The sequence below is a fragment of the Branchiostoma belcheri genome, unplaced genomic scaffold, assembly GCF_001625305.1.
Source record: "Branchiostoma belcheri isolate BF01 breed outbred unplaced genomic scaffold, Haploidv18h27 scaffold107, whole genome shotgun sequence".
Taxonomy (NCBI): Eukaryota; Metazoa; Chordata; class Leptocardii; order Amphioxiformes; family Branchiostomatidae; genus Branchiostoma; species Branchiostoma belcheri.
Genome location: NW_017802458.1, coordinates 829,243 through 854,984, shown reverse-complemented (window position 1 = coordinate 854,984; position 25,742 = coordinate 829,243). Strand labels below are relative to the sequence as shown.

General features: G+C 40.0%; 1 protein-coding gene across 3 annotated transcripts; it reads right to left on the bottom strand.

Moving 5' to 3' along the window:
• Positions 1-2,885: 2,885 nt before the first annotated feature.
• On the bottom strand, positions 2,886-24,727 carry LOC109479663 (sodium-dependent phosphate transporter 1-like). Of its 3 annotated transcripts, none has more exons than XM_019781654.1 (11): positions 24,616-24,727; positions 20,172-20,613; positions 19,419-19,559; positions 16,495-16,580; positions 15,797-15,893; positions 7,513-7,632; positions 6,721-6,816; positions 5,170-5,710; positions 4,383-4,568; positions 3,763-3,847; positions 2,886-3,291 (listed from the first exon to the last, which is right to left on the bottom strand). In XM_019781654.1, exons 2-11 carry the CDS (start codon positions 20,452-20,454, stop codon positions 3,139-3,141), a joined length of 1,788 nt encoding a protein of 595 aa, XP_019637213.1. In that variant the 5' UTR covers positions 20,455-20,613; positions 24,616-24,727; the 3' UTR covers positions 2,886-3,138. The 3 variants fall into 3 exon arrangements, with proteins under 3 accessions (XP_019637213.1, XP_019637221.1, XP_019637228.1); XM_019781662.1 differs by lacking the exon at positions 24,616-24,727 and adding an exon at positions 20,907-21,053; XM_019781669.1 differs by lacking the exon at positions 6,721-6,816.
• Between the last annotated feature and the right edge of the window lie 1,015 nt (positions 24,728-25,742).

Genomic DNA, 25,742 nt, shown 5'->3' with positions numbered 1-25,742 from the left:
CACTACAAGGGACTACCACCACGCAGGAGACCAATGCCAACTTTGAAAAAGATTTTAAATAAAGATTATGAATATTAAGTGTTTGAATAAAGATTCTGAATAAAGATTTTGAAAGAAGACTTTGAATAAAGATAATCCTTCACATTGGAATCAAAATTTGATAGAGCTTTCAAGTGCTTGAATTTGGTAAATTGAAAATGCAGTTCTTTTTTCTTTTGATACTATTCACACACTCGGAAATAAAGAACATGTCACTATGGAAGCACAGACAATTGTATATTAGAACTTTTGTAGTTTTTATTGGCAAGAACATGTATATACAGATCTGATGATTGTACATGTTGGACGTCCTTGGCATGAAATCAATTTGATTATGTCAACTTCTTAAACAAAATGTTGCATTCTGATAGGGAGAAGCATTCAATATTGTGCATGATGTCATCAAAACTTTAAACGTAAGCATAACCAAAAATTCATTATCTAAATTTAATGATATTTATTTCTCATCAGTATTTACTCTTTGGTATGAGTTGTTGGTATTTTGGTGCTCACAATATTTCTCAACTCATAAAATCCATAAATGCTCTTTGCTTATGAAAAAATGCATAACAATTATGCATGAAACTTATAATACATTTGCATTGATCAGTACACTTGTTTAGAATCAAGTATGCTCCACACAACCAAAATTATTTTCCATGTACAGAGAAGTATGATACATACAATGTAGCAACTTACAACTGAAACAGTCTTCTCTTTAACTATTAACGTTAATCATTATTTTGCATACATTGGATGTATGTTAACATGTAAGGGTGTTAACAGCTTGCAGTAAGACATGATTCACTGTCCTTTTTTAATTTTTTTTTTTTCAAACCATAGATTGGCTGAAGGATTTAGCACTGGACTAGGAAGTCTGGATGGAAGTGTTCTGCCTCCTTTTTCTTCAATTTTTCATACAATTAAATTTTGTATTTGTAACACTAATAGCAAATGCTTATTCTCAGTTTTCTTGTTTTTATTATACAGTTTTTGTCAAATTTTTGAAGCAAATAAGAAATTTTATATGTCAAAATTTTCAAGCAAATAGAAATTTGTCTTTAACTCTTTTTTTTTTTACTCAGCTTGACATGTCCAGTCAATTATCTTAATATTAGCTTAGTCTATATAGTGTCATTGACCTACATAGTGATACGGTACGGAGTACATTATTTTTCACCTACACAAGTTAGTTTGACAAAGTCAGATGCTATTACAGTAACACTTCAAATTAAGGCACAGCCTAACATGTGACCAGCAAGCTGGAAACTCTGGCAAGCAAGGCATTTTTTTGTCATCTAGTCTAAAGTAGACAAGCAAAAAAAGATGTTTGTACATCCAAGGACACTTAAACTTTTTATAAGGGCTTTCTAGATGCATTTCTAAGTACATTGTACACATTGTCTTCAGACTAACAACTTGTACAAATGGCTTTTAAACTTCTTCAACAGTAGTCTAATTCTTAAGTCTAAGTCTTTTATCCACAGAACAGAATGTAACATGAACACGTTTTGCTGCAAACACTGCAAGAGAAATGTTTTTTTTACATAATTCCACTGGATACCTTCACGGTTCTGCCTTTAACACGGCTCTGCATTTCACATCGAACAAAAAAACAATGGTCTCACATAATTAAATTTCTAACAATCACACTTTTTTTAAACACAATTTTCACCCATTTCTTCTTTTTTTTTGCAGGGCCTGGCAGCTATAATAGAAATATTGTACAACACAATTTACACATTGAGGGGAAAAACACACACATCAAACAATAGTAAACCATGCATCATGATTATCATGATTGTTCAAAAACTTGATTATCAAGTTTGATAATTTGTAGACTATAATATAATGTAGCTATCATATAGACCAATTCCATACATACATGTAGCCCTGTCCACCATTAGCAAACATTTTTTTTTTTCCAAAAAATATAACTGCAAAATTTCATCAACAAAATAAGGGGTGTGCAGACTTATATTGGTTTTCACTGATAATTTCAATGGACAGTTATTTGGATTGATTTTTTGTCAACCTTTGCAGAAAAATAGCAAAATTACAAGAAGTTTGGCCCCCCTTAGCAATTCAACGTACAGCTTTTCTATTTGGCATAATGCCTGAATCTTCAAGCAATTGGTAGTCATTGATATTATATACAGTATGTACACGTGTTTGTGTGTGTACATGCAAAGCTAGACACATTGATACGTGTGCTGGCAGTTCTTTATGTACAATCTTGGCACCAAACAATTAGCAGATACAGAGTAGACGACACTGGGAACATGGACTATATAGGACTGGAGGTCTATGGGGGAAAATAACTGGTAGAAGAAACTCAACTTCTTTTACAATCTTTTTCTACAACCTTGCTATTTTCCCCCTGGCTAAAATAGAAACAGAACAGCTCAAATTTTTATGAGAATCCTCCCAACTTAAAAATTGACCAAACTCTAGTCAAAACTGAGAAAAGGAAAACTTGTGTAAAAAAAGTTCCTTCAGAGAAAAAATGAGAAGTCTTAGAGTATCAGTATGTTCCCAGAAGTGTCCATCTAACACTGACTGCATGATTGATATGAATAATTCATCAAGGTTTAAAGGCAGAGGTTTGCGACTTCCGACACGACATTTTCATTATCCTATGTACACCATGTACTCAACATTATTCTTTTCCTGTTTGAATGAAATATACATGTCATGTCAGGGCTCGAAATACCACCTGGCGCGGTGAGTGCATACATGTGTATAACTATGCAGGTTAGTGCAGGTAAAATTGGAGATGTGCAGGTATTTCTGATGACTACCTGTACTGGGTTTACAAAATGTAGGACCTACATGTAAATGTATGTGTAGATTTTCACTAGCTGTATTGACGGTTACCACCTACATGTACATGTACATGTATGCATACATTAAATTACATGTATAATTTAACAGCAATGGTTTCTCAATATTTTTCCATACTTCCTAAATTCTGAGTAGACCAGTGCAGGTAAAACTTGTCTGGTACAGGTAATTTTCAATGTTACAGTGCAGGTATGCAGAAAGAAGTATTTCGAGCCCTGTCTCTGGTTAGAGAGGTAGAATTCACGCCGTTGCTGATCATAGCGCGAGTCGTAAGAGGGCCATGATTCCGGCAGACACGCCTCCCGCCACAGGTAGTGTGATGATCCAGGCAAACACAATGTTACGGAAAAGTTTCCAGTCCACCGATGCTTTGGATCTCAGCCAACCAACAAACACGATAGAACCAACCTGCAACAAGAACATACAAGAATACATAAACTCCCTGCCAAAGCCACATTTGACCTTGACCTTTGTCTTATTAAGACCTACAATGTACCTACATACATTGTGATACCAAATACTGTAATTCCTGATTTTTTCACGGTATTGTTACATTGTATGTTCACTGTTTTCACTGTCACTTCTGTACAGTGAACTTATATTTAATGAACTTTTATTTATTAAAATTTATATTATTATAGTTAACAAATGAATCCTGGACTTTCTTTTTCCTGCACCTGCATGTCACTACATATGCAGTAGTTCTGTGAACATGTCCATTTTTCTCAGACTGTCAAATTTTGCATCCGTGAACAGAAAGTGAATTACAGTATTATCACAATCCATAAAGGCCTGCATAAGTTATGTTGACTGCAGAAAGACAGGCAGACCCAAAACAATACCTCCATTTTTCATGGAGGTAAAAACAAAAAGCCGTACCTTGCAGTGTGTGGTGCTGATAGGAATGCCGATATTGGAAGCGATCAGAACAGTTGTGGCCGCTCCGATCTCGATAGTGAAGCCACTGTGAACACAAAACAACAAATTAAAAATTCAAGACATTAGCCATACAAATATGAAATTCGCTACCGCTATGCGTAGCTTTGTGTACAATGTAGTCGATAAGCAAAGTAGTTGATCTTAATTCAGCAACTTTAATTACGTGGAAAATATCCTTATAGAAACCTATCCACAAAACATGGAATGGGTTTATATTATAGACAGAAATGTTTACTACAGCTGTTTTCGTGGCAAAAATAGAATTCAATTCCTCTCTAAAATTTGTATCAAAAACAGTGATCAATCAAATATGTCAGCAGGTCACTGTATAATGTGCGATCATAAAGGGTCATGCTAACTGAGACTAGTAAGTACATGATGTAGAGATTCTAACAAAACTGTAGGACAAATGTAGGACAAAATGTAGGACAAAAATATCTACTACAGGATTTTTATCTTTTATATGGCAAGAAGAGAATTCAGTTCCTCCCTGAACACAGTCATTAATCAAACATGTCAGTAGGTCAATGTATAATGTCATTGTGGATCGTTCCACTAACCTGGAGGGGGTGATAGCAGTCAGGTCCTCCCCGATGGTTTTGATGACCCTGCGGCCCCACACCCAGAGTCCAATGATCATACCGGCGCCGCCGTACGCCAGGATCCACAGCGGCGTGGCAGACTTCTGCGCAACGCTCCCCTCCTGGTAGACGAGCCACAGCGCCACAACAGGGCCGATAGCATTACTGTAGGAAACATTTGGAAACATGTTTTGAGTTAAAACTTTAGATCTAACACAAAGGTTTTCACCTGTGCTTTCAACTAGTTAAAAACTCAGATCTGGTCTTCCTCAGTAGACTGACCCAGTGAGACTTGTCACATGGCTTTTCTGAAGTGTGTGACGGAAGCAGAGAGAATTTGCAATATCAAATTAAGACCACTTCAAAGTTGTACACCTCCACAAGTTAGCCTGGTTGTCAAACATATGCTGGACGCCAGGCTACCACAAGTAAAATGTTAGGAACGGAAAAAGTATGGTACAATTTATAAAATATAGTACTAGTAGTACATTGTATTCGATTGGGAAACTTTTAAAACACTTTTCAACGGTTACCTGTATTCTGCATGTAACGGGTGATGTTAAGTGTGTTGACATTTATCAAACAGCAAGAATGTGCAGATTTACAAAAATTTCAAAGTTAACGGACTGCAAAATATACTTCTATGCATATGCTTTTCCAACCGGATCATACATGTATTTGAAATTTTACTGGACTAAAGATAAATTTATGATTTAGAGCTCAATTCAAATTGTCCAATAGTAATAAAAGAGACAGTCTCCCATACCTGACATCGTTGCCTCCGTGAGCGAACGCCCCGAATCCTGCCGTCAGCACCTGCAGAAACTGGAACAGTTTCCCCACCTCCGGTCTGTCCTTGGTTTCCTCGATGTGCAGATGTGAGGTCGGATCCTCGTGATCCTCAAGTTTCTCTTCCACGTCTTTTGACAGCAAGGTACCGTAGTGAGTGTCCTCCTTGCTTGCGATGTCTCCGTTGCTTACTACATCTCCATTGGTTACTACGTCACCGTTACAGATGTGCCCATTGGCTTCAGGGCTGTAGGATTTCTCCTTTGCGTTCATGTTAGCGTCGGCGGGAACGATGATGCCGTTCTCGGGAGCGATCACGCCGTTCGGCGGTGACGCGGCGTTCTTGAGATTCTCTTCCTCGTCCTTCGAGTCTGCTTTCTCGTTGATGATCTGAGCCTTGTCGTACTTGACAGAGTTTCCGATGATTGTGATGGGGAATGCGTTGGCGAAGTGTTCTATGGACTGGCGCCACATGGACTGGCTCTGGGACATGTTGGCCTTCGACTCCTCTTGAATTTCTGAAATTATAGAAAGATTCATTTGTTTTGAATTGAAATTATTGTATTTTGTGATAAATCCTGCAAATACTCTGAATGTCTCAACAACATGTTGGAATTGGACTCTTCTTGAATTTCTGGAAGGATGGAAAAAATCTAATCAATTCAATTGGTTTAAATTTAAATATGATGAATCCTGTGAATGACTTGTAGATGTACTGGGAAACAAACCCATGTAAAATGGTTCTAATACTGTAACTGGAAAAGATTGTGTCTCGCCAGTCTGGTAACTCGAGGATTGCTACTGCAATGTCATAGACAGTACAGCCTGCAACTGGGAAATGGTTCTGGACCAATCACCTGTTCAGTTGTTAGTTAAGGACAGTAGAAGAAGTGTTAAATAACCCAATTACTAAGCATGTCAGCAGAACGTACTGCACCCGCGTGAAACCCATAATGTATTATGCATAGCACTTCAGCAGAACATCAGATTCTCATACTGTACATGTTTAAGGTCGTATTCGCTCATAGTACCATACAAGGGTAACATCCCATTTCCGACATGCAAATGTTGTCGGAAAAAAATATAGTCTGCAACAGGCAAAATTCTGATGCAAACGTTGACCAAACATCCAACAAAAACCGTCAAAAAATCAGGGTTTCGCGTAGGCGGAGTATGTTCTGCCAACTTGCTCAATTACAATACAATAAGATGTGAAAGATTAGTCATTCCAATTCATGAAATCTTTCTCATCAGTTAATGGTTGAAAATTTTATTGAGAGTAGCTATATGATTGTTGATTTCCACCAAAGTTAATTGACACGGACATTTTTTAACACAAAGAAATTTACAACTATCTAGATCATGTTATGTGCAATTTAAAAAAAAATGAAAAACAGTGGCTTTATATATAGAATGATTTAAATAAGTGAATTTTGTATGGGTTATTGTTGATAATGTTAGATTGATAAAGAGTGACACCTATATTAGATTACACCACCATTTGGAGAGTTATTAACCACCACTGTACTTTGTACAAACGATCCATCAGGGGGTTCGGGGCGTGCATGGGGTTTACTCCTGTCATGTTCTGAGTCCACCAGGTTTTTTTCTTCTCCACACATGTCTGAAAAGGTTATGGTCACTCTTCCGATTAGCAATGATAACATTAATTTTAACAGGGTCAAAACAATTCATCCCTTTTAGTAATCAAATGCAGGCTGGGCTTCTTAGCCTCCTTTGCAGACTTCTGATGTGGCGAGGGAAATTGTTGGGGAGAGATGGTTTCCACACATCAAGAAATCTGCTTGCAGTCAACAAGCAAAAAGGGCTTGATTCGCAGAAGCCATCTCTCCCTGGCAAAATATAGAAATTTGCGAAGACGACTAGGCTTCTAGGGTCAGGAGAATCAAAATTTAACACTATTAGCAAAGTTTGAAATACTTGACGTATGTATAAGGTGAAGAGTTGAGGCAAACCTACCTTAGAGACCTCTGTATTGCTTGTTTCAATTTCAATAAAATAAAATCAAGTAATTTAAAGTAAAATAGAATTATAGAATAGAATAGAATAGAATAAAATAAAATAAGAAACATAATAACTTAAAAGTAAATAATCAAGAACTTTGTTGTACAGTATACAACATGTGTTGTGTATAATTGTTTTCTGTAATTGATCTACTGTACAGTACAAGTTTTCCAACGGAGCCTTATATGTAGTCAATTTTATTTCTTCTTCTTTTCATCTTGGCAGACGTTCTGTTCATCGTCGATGGGCTCGTCTGTGGGCAGCTATAAATGATTTAAAAAAACCTTTTGATTACCTTGGATCTTCCTCCTCATCCATGGCACCACAAACAGCCAGACCATCAGACCTGTCAGCAGCCCTCCTCCAAAACTCAGGATGAACACACCGTACAGGGGGATCTTATCAAACCCAAGTACTGCAACAAACAGACAAAAAACAGTGTAGCCCTTTTCTGTAGAGCGTAATTGGCCGTTTTAATTCTACATAGAGCATAGACAGTCCACTTTTAACATAGAGTGTGATTGGTGCATTTTGCGTAGAGCGTAATTCGCTGTTTTAATTCTATGTAATGCATTGTAGCTAGCCAGAAGTTATCTTCAAACGTAATGGGGAGGCTCCTGAATTCAGCATAATATGTACAATGTAGCCTCAGGCTCTCAAAATTTAGCGTAGGGCATTGTCAGGATCCCTCAATTCAGGCCTTCATCTATAGATCAATCTGTACCGTGGCCGACAAGAACAAAATTTTACACCGCAACTTTTGGTGTTTTACACCGCAACTTTTGGTGTTTTACACTGCAACTTTTGGTGTTTTACACTGCAACTTTGGGTGTTTTACACTGCAACTTTTGCTGTGTTTTACACTGCAACTTTTGCTGTGTTTTACACTGCAACTTTTGCTGTGTTTTACACTGCAACTTTTGGTGTTTTACGCAGCAACTTTTGCTGTGTTTTACACTGCAACTTTTGCTGTGTTTTACACTGCAACTTTTGCTGTGTGGAAAACTTACACCCCTCCCCTTTTATAATGGACGGTCCCCCTCTCAGGTTAAAGGTGACAACGATGGCATGCAAACTACGTCGACTGAGTTATCCTTTTCGTGCATAAGTTTTTTAGAGGAAAAGCTTGGCTACGTTGTGACGTTAGTTTTTTTCTAAAGGTTTTTCTAGCTTTGGCCTATAGATCGGGATACATTTAAAAATGTTTCGACCAGGTCCAGTGATTACAAATTATGTTGATGTCTCACACTCAGTCACAGCACGACACTGTGACTCTCAGGCCGCCGCCATCTTTGTCACCTTTGACCTGACAGGGGGACCGTCCATTATAAAAGGGGAGGAGTGTAAGTTTTCCACACAGCAGTGTGCACACACAGTTGCAGTATAAAACACAGCAAAAGTTGCAGTGTAAAACACCAAAAGTTGCAATGTAAAACACCAAAAGTTGCAGTGTAAAACACAGCAAAAGTTGCAGTGTAAAACACAGAAAAAGTTGCAGTGTAAAACACAGAAAAAGTTGCAGTGTAAAACACCCAAAGTTGCAGTGTAAAACACCAAAAGTTGCAGTGTAAAACACCAAAAGTTGCGGTGTAAAACACCAAAAGTTGCGGTGTAAAATTTTGTACTTGTCGGCCACGGTAAATCTGTGGAAGGTTACACTGTACATGTACATTGTAATTCACTTTGTTTTCATGGTAGCAAAATTTGTCATTTTCAAACAATTCTCCACATTCCGTCAACATCTATCTTCCTATCAGCATAACCATACAAGAAATCTTCTGCCGTAACTGTACTAGTAAACAAATTCAGATATTCCTTTCACCCCCTACTCTGTAAATGGAATAGCCGTGATTGATACCACAGCTGGTGATAGGGTTATGGGATGTGGGACATACCAAACACACCATGGGTAAAATTATCACAGGGAGAGAAAATACATCATAAATATCACACTACCGGTCAGGAGAGGGCTGAAGACGCAGTCTGGGGGGCTGAACTGGGCTTTGGGGGCCTCCAAAGGCCTTCCCCCGATGTGCATTGTTTCTATGTAGATGTAAGGGGCTACAAGGGACTGACACCAAAGTTCACACCTTGGTATCAAAGGGCTGAAAAGGACTTCGCACGTCCGTGTCAACGAGCTCTCGCTGTCATGATGCGAGGTTGCGGTAATTCGCAGCGCCGCTAGGAGGGCGATCTGATTGACCTCCTGAATCATGTTGGTCTTGGGTAGAAAAAAGCCTGGCCGTGCATCGCAGTACATTTTGTTACAATTTGTAGAAATCTAAAGAGAAGTACTAGTATGTCGCGGCGTCGGGCTGTCGAAAATAAATAAAAAAATCGCTTGCAACGGGCCGAGCGTCCTCGCCTCTGTAAAAAAAAAGCGTTGCCCGGTAGCTGCAAAGAGGTTTAGAGAGTATTAAGCGAGCACATGTTTAGACACCGCTGTCATTGGCTGTACCCTTTTGTTTCACCCCGCTTCGCGCTGCGACCCTTTGTGTAATGTACGCGCGGCCGCCTCTGATCCTTTCACATGAACCTAACAACAAAATACAAGTACCATCCACATGATCCAAAACAACTAGATTGTCCTGTAACACAGTCTACATGATTACTTTGCGCAGGAAGTGCGATTCTGCTTCCTTTCATCGACCATACTGTATCTTTGAGCGAGCGCTGGTTTGCGAAGTCCCTCCCACCGGGCGCACGTTCTCATGAACGTCTCCGGCGCCTTTGATAATACACATTTACTGTACCACGCCTGCGGAGGGAAGAAAAGCAGAAGCCGCTTTGGTAGTTTTTTGAAGTTCTGATAATACCTGTACGTGTCTTACCACGTTTACAATTTATGCCATTCACATTTTCAAAGTCTCAATATCTGAAAAATGCGTATCTGCCTCCCAAACATAAATTAATCATTCAAAGAAGCGATGAGTCCTTCGCCCACACGGCGTGCACACTCCGTGCGCACGGCATATTTACGGTGAGATACTGAACACAGACAGAGTACGTACAGTAAAATGAGCTTATAGGGCGTGGTTTCGCTTTTATAGCAATAATTCCTTATTAGCATTTGTTATTCTAAAATTACCATGATACTTGTTTTATTCTTATTTTTCTATGTATCTGTTTGACAATTTTGTGGATAATACATGGGATTATTATTAGCGCAGCGGCTACACGCTGTCTCGGCCGTGGAGCCGAGTTTATTCAGATTGGAGTGCAAACAACTCTGGACTACTAGTAGTTGGAAGAAATGATAGTTGCGTGGTGTTGGAACTTGAAGTATGATTGCTGCAAGGTTGAGAATTAATCTAAAGCCGACAGAAAAACTGGCATTTTGTCAGAAAAACGTACGCCACAAAGAAAGGTCAATGACCGTGCCTAGCGAGTCGAAGTCGGCAGCGTTAAAGAATTTTCTGCAACTGCTATACTGAAGCTATGATTTGATCATGAGCGCTGTGACAAATAAAAAAAATAGCGGGGTTTGACGTTGACACTGATTGTTCCTGAATAAAACAGCTTGTAGATTACGTGATACGCCTGTGATATTTACGTCCATGCTTTGGTCATGCTTTTTTAGTTTAGGCCTTCACTATTCCCACGGCTGCACGTACTGTACTTGATTGACAGGCGGTTCCCTTTGAAAAAGTTGCCGTCGGCGCCTCAGAGTCTGTTCGGCCTACGGACCGAATAATTCAATTATCTGAGCAGCCAATGAGCACTGAGAAAAATGTTTCGTCCATCTTCGCTGTAAAGTCGATCTTCACCGACTATAATCGAGGTTCTACGAAGAATCCCGAAATTTGTCGAGTGTATACAGCGGTGTTTTCAGGCGCTTGCTGCAGACGACTAGCCTGAGTGTCAGCCTTGTTAGCTTTCGTCCGCTACCCAAGGTCCGCTCCGCGTTGGCGGGGAGCGGACCTTGGGTAGCGGACGAAAGCTAACAATGCTGACACTCAGGCTAGCAGACGACAGGATCGCAAGACAGATGATTTGTGACATTTCAGAACGGAGAAAAATCTACAAGACACTGATATTTCTGCATAAAATTAACGAATATTTAATGTACTATGGAAACGTCAGTCCTTCATTCCGTGAGGCTGAAGCAGCAATGTCAGATTATGAACCAACTATTACCTGTCGTGGATATTCGACAGGTTCTGGACTGTGTACTATGTGTGTGCCGCGAGCACCATTCGAGAAGTTTTACAGGGTGAACAGATTTCACTCGAAGGTACTAGCTTGACACTGAATTCACGCATGCGGCTGGCTCGCAACATGAGAAAAATGTGAGATACCGTAATCATGGAGGTAGAAAAAAGAGAGTCTCTTTTTTTCTACAAAAAAGAGTCTCTTTTTTTCTACCTCCATGCCGTAATTTTAAAAAAGTAGAGCTGCCGAAAAATGTTACTTACCTTTGAAAAAAAGCCAGCTCCCACTGAAATCACCTCTTTTCACATTTTTGGGGGACACTACTTATACTTACCTCTAAATTTATTGCGTAAGATTCGTCGGGTGTGTAAACAACATTCATTTTCATTCAACAAAAAAATGAGCTGTAGCTGTGATCTGTATAATACTTGAAGTAGCGCCCTAGACTAGTACTTTCCTTCTTGATACAATCATTCAATCCGAGAACAGGACGTATTAGTTTGTAATAATAATAACATTTTCTAATGTTTCTGAAACACGAAAAAATGCTGACTAGTTTACCAGTAATTTATTTTCGATACTTATACATGACTTTCCTTTCAATAGTACTAGCAAGGAGGTTCAAGTTTTTTGTATGAAAGAAACGCCTACCAAAAAAGAAGTTATTAGAAGTCATGGTAGTATTACAGACTAACTAATTTTGGGCAACCAAACACATACATAAACGTTACTTAAACAATTCGTCCTTGTTTCTTGCAACCTCCTTTAACGATTTTCGGATGTTGTCGTCATTTTATTCGTGATAACAAAGTAACAAAGAAATGAACTGGACAACGTGACCCGACGGACTCAAGTTATACAACTTGGGTATCCGCCACGGGCCACCACAGAACGCCGAGAAAAAGCTTTCGAACCGTCGTTTCTGACCAGATTTCACAAAATAGAAGAAAGGGGATGCATTTGCATCAGGGTGACAATGATAATTATTTTTTGTTTGACAATACGCCCGCGTGTTTGACAGTGCATAAGAATAGTGAATAAATTACGGGTTTTCTAAGAGTGGTGCACTTTAGTGGTAACAACAACAGACATCTGTGTTTAGAATTTGGTCGATTTCGTATATTCTCTTACTAGTTCAGACGAAGATATTTTTGGGTGAAGGTGAAGGAAAATCTTCTTTTCTCTTCAAGCGAAGATTGGAAGACAGACTTCGATTCTCAAAAATCTTAACATGGTCGATATTACAATACACATTTCTGTCTGGCACTGTCTGTCCCTAGCTTTAGCTCTGCATGAAAAATATAACAGGTATGCATCAAATATCCAGTCCAAATCGGATTTTTTTTCACCACGGAGGTTACAAAAGGTTCCACGTGTTTTCCTTGTTACTTAAATAAGATAGCAGTGAAGAAAGATATTTTTCTATAAAAAATACCCGCGTGAGAACAAAATGCATGTTCTAGAGTATCATTCTTAGTAACTTGTGTCCAAAAGGCTACTACGACATGTAGTACCAAGGTCCTTGCTAGTACTTAACTTGCCTCTGTTATTATTCGTAATGCTATGTTACCTTTTGTTTGTACAGGCACACGGACACCGATCGTCGGAGGAAAGCTATCCATGCCGTTAGGCCTTGCGGGGGAGATCTTTTTTTTACCTCTTTGGTCTTGCCAATATAGAATTGTTTTGGCCAATATCTGTTCTGGATTTTGTTCCGTTTTGACTTACTGTTTGCTAGCTTGATACTCAGGGAATTATAATTTTACTAACGTGGGGATTCACACATGTCAGCAGAATTCAACCAACAAAGCGACATATCAAACAGTTCAGTCTCAACACTATATGTTACTGGGAACAAGAAGGTGCAACCTTAATCTAGAGTACTAGTTAGGACAAACTATGATCGTTCCAAAAACTATATTGATAACAACTCTTGGAAGAACAAGTCGGCATGCGCATGCAGTATTCTCCCTCGTACAGTTTTTAGTCTAAGCACCTGTATGTATAAAAGAGAACATACAAAAAGTTAATTACGTGTCAAAAATATATCTTATATAAAAATGGGGGGTTGTGACCCCGAGACTTTTCCAACAAGTTCTGTTATATTCAGTGAGAGCTGTCGACGATACAAAAGGAAACATGACACGCAACGGACTCATGCACCTGGTTTTGAAACGACCGTTGCGTCTCCGACTATCAGACACACCATATTCATTCTTGCTATAAATTAGTACTAGTATAATCTGCACAAGGAGGTTTAAACCTTAATCTGAATGATTAAAAAATAGCCTCAGCTTTTCGTAGGTTACACCATGGAGGTAGAAAAACACACACTGACAGAAAGTAGACGTGTTCAAAATCCATATAAACTGCAGTAGAAAATTAGTCAAAGCTCCTTGTGTTTAAATCTTTAAGCTACAACCTGCCTGTGTTATGTTTGTATTTGTTACCAAATCGTATTCCGCATCTAATAGCGGCCGCCGTAGAATAAAATAGAAGCCCTGAAACATTTTATTGGCAGCGTAATTCTCCTTGGTAAAACAGAATTGCCGACCACAACTTGGCACGCGTGTAGCGAAAGTTGTACCGACTTCTTTGATCTGAAACTCGAACCGCCCCTTTCGGCGGTTGCGTCGGAGTTCATCAATCAATTTTGACAGGACTGGCCATGGGGCGCCGTGATGTCTTGGGAGAAATGTTCTACTACGAGATGTGTGTGAATTTTGACTTTCAATATCAGGATTACTACTCCATTCCTACAAGAACCCTGACTTCATTTTTGAAAACCACTGTTTTATTCAAAGCGATTTGGCGGATGCAATAACTCATGAGGTGTTTATTCATTACTTGATTGATATAATATGAAAAAAAAATGCCAGTGGTCTTTCCTCCCCGTAAGCACATATTCAGCCCCGTGCCGAACTGCGTTGTGTATTCGATCAGTAAGCTCGTGCCGCCTCGTGGCCGGCCGCATCAATGAGGTTTCTTCTGGCCGTGTAAACGTCATCTTTCGACCAGTTTACTAGTACATCATTCACTCCGGGAAGGGCCTTGGGTTTGGAAACTTTTTTGACCCGGGGGGAAGGACCTAGGAAATCTTTTAAACACTAATTCTCACCGTTAAATATCGTACAATAGAGCATTACGCAATCCGTTTCGGCACGCCGGCGGGGAGCACATCGGGCGACGCAGACAGAAGAAATCGGAAAATTATTACGCTGTGTTTGCGGGATAAATGCCGGCACACGAACTTAAATTATTATCTTCAAAGAATTACACAGTTCCTATACGAAAATAGCTGGCCCAAAATGTAAACGAAAGGCAACTTTCGCCCGCAGCTGACTTATTTTGACCGGTAGATATAGGATTCTATTCGTGCGCCGTAATGGACACACAATATCGCGACATTGCGCGCTGACGTGATCGGTATACAACTGTCGTAAAACCAAACGTAATTATTTCTCTACCGCTGCATCTAGGACCGAAAAAAACATTAAAAACATTACGTACGGCATTACGTACAAATGCCGAATCTACCGGGAGTTCCAAATATGGGAATCGTCGGAACCTTGCTGGGGCACTTCGGCTACCTCGGCCTTTGTCGGTATTCGAAGTTCGGTATGTGTTACGTCATACTGTAGCTCATTTGAATACCTCGGCTGCGGTACAGACAAGATCAGAGGCGGCCGCGCGTACATTACACAAAGGGTCGCAGCGCGCAGCGGGGTGAAACAAAAGGCCACAAAAGGGTACAGCGGTGTCTAAACATGTGCTCGATTATCCTTATCAGTACTGAACTTTTTTCATAACCAATAGATACAAATACTGTATAATAGCGCACACTTTCTAGTGGACATGTGGGCAGCGATTGTTTATAGAAGAGTAGATTGGTTGGTATCTTGTCTCACGTTGACCGGGCGATCGCGAGAGTTTTAAAGGTGGGACTTTTTTTTAACCTTGTTTGTTTGACAACGAGGAGTGTAATATTTAGCACCGAACATTTTGCCGCTGGGGGGCGCTGGTGATCACAGCGACATAAGGGTGCGCCTACTTCACACCTTGTTCGGAGGTGCTAAAAACTCAAGGGTCTTAGAAGGGCTGAATTCCTATTGTATTCTGCAGCAAAGTAAACACGCGGGATCCCATTCATTTCCTTGCATAATTAGACCAAACGTGAACAAAAGGGGAAGCCCCTTTTAGTCCCTTGAAGCACACAGAAACAATAGAGAAGCCGAGTAAGGCCCAATGAAGCCCCCCAGACTGCCTTTTCAGGTCTTTCCTGACCGGTAGTGTCAGGAGCTTGTCAAAAATACCACCATCCATCTCAACACAAAGTAAGCTTTTTCCATATCATTAAAATCAAAAACACTTTTCTATGGCCTTATATGGGAAGATTGTTTTCATATAATGTAATAATAAATACTTACATGGAGTTCTGGTGTAGAATATAGAGAACAGGTTGATGATCAGAGTGAAAGCATAAAATCCTGGTAGGAACTTCAGACCTCTCTCAGCCGCATTGTCCTACAAAAACAGCACAGAAATGGTAGATTCAAGGGTTAGTTTGACTGAAAAGCAATACTCTACACATGTACTGTGGGGTTGTGTGGCATAACAGTAGAATGTTTGGCTCAGACCTAAGAGTAAATCCCGGGTTCAATTCCTGCCCGATGCCACCGATCTTGTGCCCTTGGGAAAAGCACTTTACACAACTTTCCCCACTTCACTCAGGTGGAAATGAGTTAATGATGTCCTTCGGATAGGACGTTAAATGGAGGCCCCATATTTGGAGAGCCACACCCCACACACGTTAAAGAAATCACAACATTTATCGAAAAGAGAAGGGGACTTTTCACAACATTTATCGAAAAGAGTAGGGGACTTTTTGGTGCAAGTGGTTCAAACCTTACAGTCCGGTCTTACGTTATGAGCTTGTACTTATGTACATGTACTTTACAACTGTACATGTAAAAAAATGTGTGTTACACCTAAAAAAAAAGGTGGTATACCGGTTATGCAAAACAAACAAGCTGTCTTGAAGTATTAAAAGCATTACGTTTTTCTTTCATGACAAAGCTCCTAGTCAAGAACTGAATTAAATAATACATATAATATCATTACTTACCTTTTTCAAGATGAAAAACTCCACAAACTTGAAGAATACTGAAGTGATGAGTCCAGACATGATAGGGGAAATCACCCAGGATCCAACTAAAGTTGGGAGGATAAAAAATATATTCATCAGAAGAGAAACAGTTATACAAATCATAATTGATGATATACTGTTCATGATATATTTATGAGGATAAAAGACCTTTATTTTACATTTTTGCTCTTACAAGCTAGTACAGGTTATGAATAAGAAACAAAATATCTGATATATAACAGTCACTGTGGTGGATAACCTGGTATCCAGTCTATCGTGGTTGGGGCGGGTTTTCTTCGGGGCTGCAGAAATTCTTCCCCGCCCGCCTGAGCTAAGGGTCCCCCAGTAGGTTTTTCACGGCAAAGTTTGATGTGGGGCATCAACTCCCGTCGTGTCAAACTCTATTAGCAAAACTCCTACCGGGCAGTCTGTTGTACTGGGCAGGGGGAAAACTATTAGAGCTGTAACAGTGGGGGGTTTATAGGCGCTACCAACAGATCCGGCAAAAGGGTCTAGACCTTTTAGCGGAGAGGTTAGAGTGTCTGACTGGGGCCCGGGAGGTTGTGGGTTTGAACCCCGGCCCGGGACCAGTGGGGTTTTTACTGTCTCCTCCTGTTTCTTACAGAGCCCTGAAGACAGCCTGTCCCAGCCACAGTAATATGAAAATTGATGGAGCTGGCTGGTTACATGAGGGAGCAGCGCCCTTATTCCCCAGTTTAGAAAAACCAGGGGAGCCTGGACTGGATACCAGGTTATGTGCTGGAAGGCTAACTAAAGATGCAGCCACATGTAGTTACATGTGACTTAATGGCTGCTCTACTTTTAGTATGACGGAACTAGGACGGGTGCATTTTGCACCCTTGAGGCAAAAATTTCAAGTTGATGGACGTTTCAAAGCTCGTTCTAACATGATCTTTAGTCTTTTTTTAACTACCCGAGAATAGAATTGTGACGTTATTGCTGTTTGGTGGCACTTTTTCTGGATCAAAGGGTCGTGGGTTCAAATCCTGGCCAAGGGTTCGTGGAGTTCAGAACTCTGATCTAGCATGGACACACTAGCGTGTATCTTATAATTCACTGTCATTCAGGTAAAGTCAAACTTTTAGTTTTCTAACCTATGTACAGTCTTTGTTTACCCACTATCTGTGCTTTAATTGGGATATGGGAGGCTGGCCAATTATTAATATCAAAACTCTGTCCGGGCCAAATCCTTAAGGCCACACCAAGTTAATTTGTTGGTTGATGGATTCACCCGCTTCATTATTTTTCTGATTAGCAAAAAAAGCCTCATGTCAGCCTCTGAGTTTAAATCAACTCTAAAATTCTCAAATATTGGCCACAAGTTGAGTCCCTTCTCTTCAGAATTGTAACAGTTTTGCAATAGATCAACGCAATGGGTTGATTAAAAGTTTGAAATTCATTGTATGGTACAATGTATGTTGACTTCATGGCTCTTATTATTAAATTTTCAATTGAGGCAGCTTTATCATTATAAGGATGCCCTGTCGCTTCATATTTTTCTGAAAAAATCTGAGAACCAACAAATCAAATTGGTGTGGCCTAAGCAGATTCTTTCGGGTCTATATTGGCTACCTCTGTAACCATGGGCCACCCGTAGCAATTGGTTTAACCCCCCCCCCCATGAATCTCCTTGGACATTTGAGGGGGCGTGTGCAAAGCAAGAGTCAGCTGATGAATGCACTCAGAGTCACCTGATAGTCAATCACTTAACGTTCCAGAGAATTTTTCTAGTTGCTTCATCATTTTGCATAACTGAATGGTCCACCTAATTGTCTAACCTTCATATACACAGTTACAGATGCTGAATCTAACAGAAAGCTGTATGTACATGTATGTCCCCTGTCACAGTGTACATTATGCCACTGCCTCTTCTGGTGACATCCTCAGAACTGCCTACAGGTGTAATCCAATGTATTCAGGTCATCTAAGGGTCACAATAAGTAGTGCGTGCAATTCTCATTCAAAGTACTAGTAGTAGAACAAGTTGCCACAGCATACATGTAATGTACCTACTAATTTAATAATAGTGATATGCCATGCCATCATAGGGCAATTCTACTGGACAGGTGCATTTTGGCACTCTTTCAACTCCCTGATATACCCCTCTACTCAATTGATATCATAATCATATGCACTGTAATACTGTTATTACAGCTCTGGATTTCAGCAGAAAGCCTTAGTTACCGCTATGTACACCACGAATTACAGCTATCTAATGGGAGAAATCACTGAATTAAAAGCAAACTTGCTAATGGCTTCCTGTATATTTGTACAACCAATTATCTAGTTTTAGATACCTGAAGTCGAAAAGCATACTATTAGTCACCAAGAAATTAACTTTTCATTTTGGCTGGTTGCAAAGTGCCATTTGATAGCACTGAGCTGATAAACAACCAACCAGAGAGCTGGAACTATTTTGATCAAGGTTGATTGACAGGTCTGCAAACAACCAGCCACATCCCCAGTGTAGATTATCCTGAGCATCTATTTCAGGGCTGGGAGGTTCAACACAAAGTAGCTTCTTGCTACATGTATGTTGGTGAAAGTTAGAGATCCAGTAAACAATACTCATAGGAAATTCAATTCAATTCGTGCTCTATATTTCTAACTAGAAAGGTAACATTTGCAAAGCGAATGCATAATGTTTACCTTCGCATATCGTCTGCTCTGTAAATTCTTACTCAAACACATTTTATTTGACATACGTGTGTATGGTGACATGAGTCTAAATCCCTCCTACTATAAAATTGCAACATGTAACCCAACACCAGTTACCATGGTGAGAGACGTTCTGGTTCAGGTCATTGACCTTATGTGTTTGGAGCGGAAGCAGAAACAGAGCAAAAATATTTTCCTTCGGCAAACATAACTACAGGACTTACTGATGAGGCCGACTTTGGACCAGTTCACGCCGTTTGTTCCTGCCGCCACTAGAGTGAAGCCGATGGTCGCTCCCACAATGCTGTGTGTTGTCGACACCGGCAGGCGGAAAAAGGTGGCCACTAGTAGCCAGATCCCACTGCCTGAAAACCAGGAAAAGTCAAACATATCAGGCACAATAGGCGTATTAACAAATTCATGATATCTGCTAGTTTTAGTTTGGGCCACACCAATTTTATTTGTTGGTTCACAGATTCACCCGCTTCAATTTTTTTCTGATTTGCAAATTTGAATTAAACCATTTTTAAATTTTTGCATCAGGCCTAGGAAAAAAATGTTGTGTTTCCTGTTTCAGTCTTGAGTGGGTAGGTCTACAGGGATTATCATTCTTTCTTTCTTTCTTTTTTTTTATTCTTTGGCAACCTGGTGATCTAACTTGTACAATACAGTTAAAACAAGTAAAACTTGCATGAGGATACTTATAGTTTCAATGTTCATGTTGGAAAAGTGATAGTACAATATTTTATCACTCAGGTGTCAGATCATGAAGCTAGAAAAGATCGATCAGCTCAAAAAATTCATGTCTCTTAAAGTGATCCACACACAAAAAGCTAGGATCGGCAGTTTTTCCTAGGGTCAACCTGGAAACAGGAAACACAACTTTTTTCCTAGGCCACATGAACAGTACCTTAGTGTGAACTTCCCTTTAAAGTTTTCAAATATGAATGAATACAATTTAGACACACTGTATGTACCTGATAGTGCAGCCACATTCCCAAACATTAGCAGCTCCTCAGTTCCGTTGTACACGTTCACATCAACGATCCCCTTCCGTATCGTGTCCGACACTCTGGCGCCGATCAGGACCGCTCCTAACAGCTCGAACACGCTGGCCAGTATGCAGGCTTGGCGTAACGTCAGGACTTTCGCACCCACAGACGTTCCAACGGAATTAGCAACATCGTTTGCGCCGACAGCAAACGCGAGGATGAAGGCGATTATAAAACCGACAACAACCGCCCACAGCACATCCTCCATCTTGATTTGTTTTTAGTCTTCTCCAAAATAACCTCCCAACAAGAGTTTAAGTCAATATTTTGGATCCTGTGTTTCGGGTCAAAAGACCAGACAGCCTGGTCTCTCTTTTACACAGGTGTTTCAGACAGGTGTCTTCAAATCAGCAATGTTCAAACCTTCCTGAAAAATACATGTAAGAATAAGTTAGACAATTAGCAAGACAAGGATTGACTTAGAACTACATGTACATGTACTGGGTAGGGCAGTCAAATGTGTACAGTACTCACAGTTTGAGAATTGAAATGTGTTTTTTTATACATCAATATCCTGTTGATTCCAGTGCTCATCTCAAGAAAGTTAACAACTTCTACTACTTCTAGCTTTATAATGACCAAATTTCTAGGAACTATGAGTGACCCCCCAGTAACATGCATGCTGTTGGATGAGTGACACAGGCCAGGATTCAAACTTACCACTTCAATTCTTTATCCAGAGGCATCACTAACAGTACACTGATAACTAAATCACTAACACACTATAAAGCTCATCCCAAGAAAGTTTTCTAGCTTTAGGATTACTTCCTAAGCCAAATGAAAGGGACAGTAAATTGAAAAGAGCCTACATTTTGGTTGGAAAAACTGGTCAGACAACTTCGACATCACAACAATTATAGCAGGTTGTATAATTAATTGCAAGGGAAAATGACCCAGTTCAGACAACTACTAAAGACCAGTTTACCTTTCACTGTTCGCATGAACTGCTTATGTCACTGGGGGGACATTTCGAATAGAAATGGGCTTTCGCTTGTGGTGTCCCCCCTGGTAGATTTCTGGATGTGTAACTTTAATTTCTGAAAGTTCCTGACTTGGACCTGTACTATGAGTCTAAAGCTTAATATGGATACTTCACTGAAGGATGGCTGTTTCCTGTTTCCTTCCACCCAATCTCACCACATAGCTGATTCTGATATCTGAGAGCAGAATGCAGACCATCACAGTGATCTGTCAGGGGGGGACATCACAAGCAAAAGCTGCGTTTCAACTTCTGGGTTCTTGAATGGCGTTCTATTCGAAATGTGTCCCCCCACCCATAACATACATGTAAGCTGTTCATGCAATCAGTGAAAGGTAAACTGGTCCGTTTTCTGACATCCTTACTCAGTCAGAGGCACTTGAGGCATGGGACATTGTAGAAATTTTACACTACAGTTATCTATGCAGGGTTGGACAAGTCCCATTGCCCACTTGCCCAGGGCAAGTAAAAGCACTGTTCGGGCAAGTAAATATCCCCCAGTACTTGCCCGATTGGGCAAGTACATTTTTTGGATGCAAAGTATTAGCCCCTGCAGTATTTCAACCAAGTTTTAAACAATTTTGATGAATAAAGCATCCAACATTATAAACTCTTTCTGCTAGTAAAATGCTTAGAAATGTGTCATATTTTGGGCAAGTAAAAAGTTGGTTCGGGCAAGTGGAAATGACCATGTACTTGCCCGATAAGGCAAGTGGATTTTTGAAAACTTGTCCAACCCTGCTATGCAAAACATGGGATTTTCCCGTATGCCATTTGCACTACAGGTGCAGAAAACTTGTATCTCCAAGCAGATCCTATGGTGGCAAGGCTGTAACCATTGGCCAAAGGAGTGTCCATGCCACCGAAGTTACGTTCTCTCCTTTGGCCAATGGTTACTGCCTTGCCACCATAAGCATAGGATGACTTCTCAGAGATTACAGCAGACAGTAATTTTAGTGATTTCACATGAAAGCTGTGACAAAAAGTAGATATTGAATGAGCCACCTTGGCTAATCAACAACAGAAATACTAGTAGATAAATAAACAAGCTACAAGCAAACCAATGTTTGTAAAATTTTTCACAAAGTTTCTCTTGTAGAATTCTTTTCAGGATTAGAACCCTCCAAGGTGTGTTTTCAAGCACCAGTTCAGTACTTAAAGATTTGTTTAACTCCTTGGTTCTGCATCATGGAAGAACAGCCCTAATATTTTAAGTGTCCATTGTTGAATGGGTGAACAGGTGACCATAGTCAACACAATTCTTATCTATTGATTCTCACTAGACAAACACACTTCCAGCCTGAGTTGTTTCAGAGCAAACAGATCAGGGAAAAGACATAGTATATACAATCTTGTAACCCTTTCACCTGTAATGTTACCTGGCAATAGATGACACAATGTACCAGAGGCCTAGGAAAGTAAATATTGTGTTTCCTGTTTCCTGACCAACCCTAAAAAAACTGCCGACCCTAGCCTTTTTTTGGGTGGAGCCCTGCAAGGGACATAATTTTTTTTTAGCTGATCGACCTTTTCTAAATGCATGAACTGACACGTGACTGACAAACGTTGTACAATCGGTTTTCCAACATTGTTATTGAAAATAGAAGTGTCCTAATGCAAGTTTTACTTTGTTACTGTCACTCGGTATAACTATAAGGTGGATCACTAGAGATTGACAAAGTCTAAAAAAAAGATACTAGTAATCCCTACCTACCAACCCTAATTTTTTCGGAACTGAAGCAGGAAACAAATTTCTTTTCTTCCTAGGCCCAAGCAGATTTTGGGGATGGGGGATTCAAATGAAAGAAGCTATTGACAGTCAAGAGAAAAATTGACTGTGCTATAAGTATTCAAATGGTTCCCTTATAATATGTAAAATTAGATCACAGAGATCATAGGTTTTGGGGGTAAAAGTCAACAATTTGAAATAGAGGGGCAACAGTACTTGCTGTTTGTATAGATACTGTTACATTGTACACAACTGACAAAGCAAGGACAGAACACAGAGCTGCTGACTTGCTAGTATTGACAGCAACACATGGTCTCAACTATGCCAGGCTAAACTTTATATGGGGCATACCAAGAAGAATCTCGGGGGTGTAAAAATGAAACGATCATCTATAACATTACATGCGACACATAATGGGAGAAAACAAGCAAAGAAAAAGGCAATAGAAGTACATGTAGATCAGGTATATGGGCTTAGAATTTATCTAAGGTAATTAATTAAATGAGAAATTCCAAAGGGCATGTTTTGATGCTAACAAACAACATGTCCATGCTCTGTTCACTTGGTGTCCACGTGAAAAGACTCAATGCCAAAAAACAAAGCTGGTACTGTTTGAACAACAAGGTTTACTGCCAGATCGTTAAAGTTACATCTAAGGTCACAACAAATAGTTTCCTTGGGTTTGTTTTTCACAATAAAAAGTAAAGATTTTACAAGAAATTCTAAGACAAACTGAAGACTTGACTTCAAGACTTTCCCCTCAGACTGTCGGTTTTCATGTTGATGCTTTAGTTCAGCATTATCTTTCTCAATGTTTTGTTAAATCCGTGAAGCTAACGATAAAATTCCTAATCTTATAGGCTAACATTGGAACTGATTGAAAGCTCATGGAAACAACACCCTGGTCACGCCTACCCGCTGACCAATCACAGCTCTCCATTCGAGGTCAGCAAAGGTCGTCAGCATTGCCGTGTGTTTACTGCAAAACTCGCTCATTTTTGCAACCGAATTGTGTTCCCAACCTCTGCAAAACGTGACGCAAAATGTGCCTAACTCTTCTCTGATGTAGTAGAAAAATGAGAAGGAAACATTTCGGATAGGGCAACAGCTGTCTGAAAGTTGATCTGCAAAGATGAACGCCGGTTAAGGCACGCACATGGGATTTTTCCCGCGTTTTACTGTATTCCCATTTTTGGCGCCTAAATTCTAGATACACCATAATGTATAGCTTACTGCTAGCAATCTGACGATATCCCTGCACAGTTTGCCCAATGTATAATCTTCCTTTTCTTAAGGGTAAGAATATACAAGAAATCTATGCAATCCTACTGAAATACGACTAGCTACAGTGCAGAAAATTAAGACAAAAGCGTACACCCAACATACACCATGTTGCCAGCAAAGATTCATAGATAGCTGGTGTACTGAGAAAGGAAAATACAAGAGCGAACAGTATAGACTGTGGTGAACAACAAAATATGGCAACCAAATACAGAACGCCGTCAAAAATAGCTACCACTGAGAAAGAATGTCAGGCTCTCGGATATGTCAGTGCACGTGTGTGTAGCAATCCGCCTGGTTCACCTGCACATGACCTTACCCCAAGGACATCTCTACAAAGATCTCAATACGAAAAAGACACAACGTAACTCCATCCTTACCTTAGTTTTTAAAGAGCTTGGATCGTCCTAGGAATAACAAACGAATGCAGAGCACACAATGCACGCAGAAAATCTGCCTGTGCAAAGCCGAAATATCGGCGGCGCAGGCGCGCATGTTTAGTGCCGATGCCGATCGCACATGATACACACGTGGACACGCTGTGATCGGCCTCATGACGCCCAAGTCCCGAGAGATAAAACCGCTTTTCACGGTGGCTAGCAACCCTTACGGGTCCTCTAGATACTTCTCAATATTTCTCACATTAAAATGTATATTTGTGTATCATTTTGGTGTATTTGCGATGTTTTTTTTCTCCTTGTTTTTGCCGCGTGATGCCCCAGTGTGTAGTGCATGTACCGCACGAATAGCCAGCCGGCCAGCGCGTGCATGGGTGCGTGCTAAGGACGAGTTCACTTTAACCTCAATAGGGGTGACGCTGCAAATGTTTACGTTTTAACCAGCATTAGTGGGCATTATCTTGTATCCATTCTTTAACTACAATATGATACTATATTTTAACCGTAATAAAAAGATTACATTAAAGATTATAAAGATGGAAAGTAATTTTAAATGTTAATTTTACTAACTCGTTTCCCCGTTTGCTGGACGATTCCATACGTGGACTACGTGCGATTTCTAAATGGCACCGGCTATATATCCATTACCGCATAGTGTACAGGTCGAGGTCGAACTGTATCATTTATCTAACAGAAACCCTTTAAATCACGTCGATCAGCACCATTGTTCAATCTACCGCGTGTTCAACGAAAAGTAAATACAGTTTATCCATTACAACATGGTTTAGGGTCGAGGTAGCATCATTTATCAATGACAAATAGCTTTGAAACCTGTATTCAAAGCTCCTTTATCAAACCAAAGCTAGCTAATTTTTAAACCTCCTTATTCAAACTATAGAAGCACCGTTGTTGTAATTGTTCACTGCAGGCCCGGATTCCACGAAAGTGTACAAAAGTGTAAACACAGCAGTGTGTTTAAAATAGCTTTTTTTTTTTTGTTTTGAGTTTTATTTAGGGGGGCCCGCATAGCATGTCCTTGCCGTAGAGCGTAATCGGCTGTTTTAATTCTACTTAGCTATAGACTCGTATAGAGCGTAGACGGATCGATC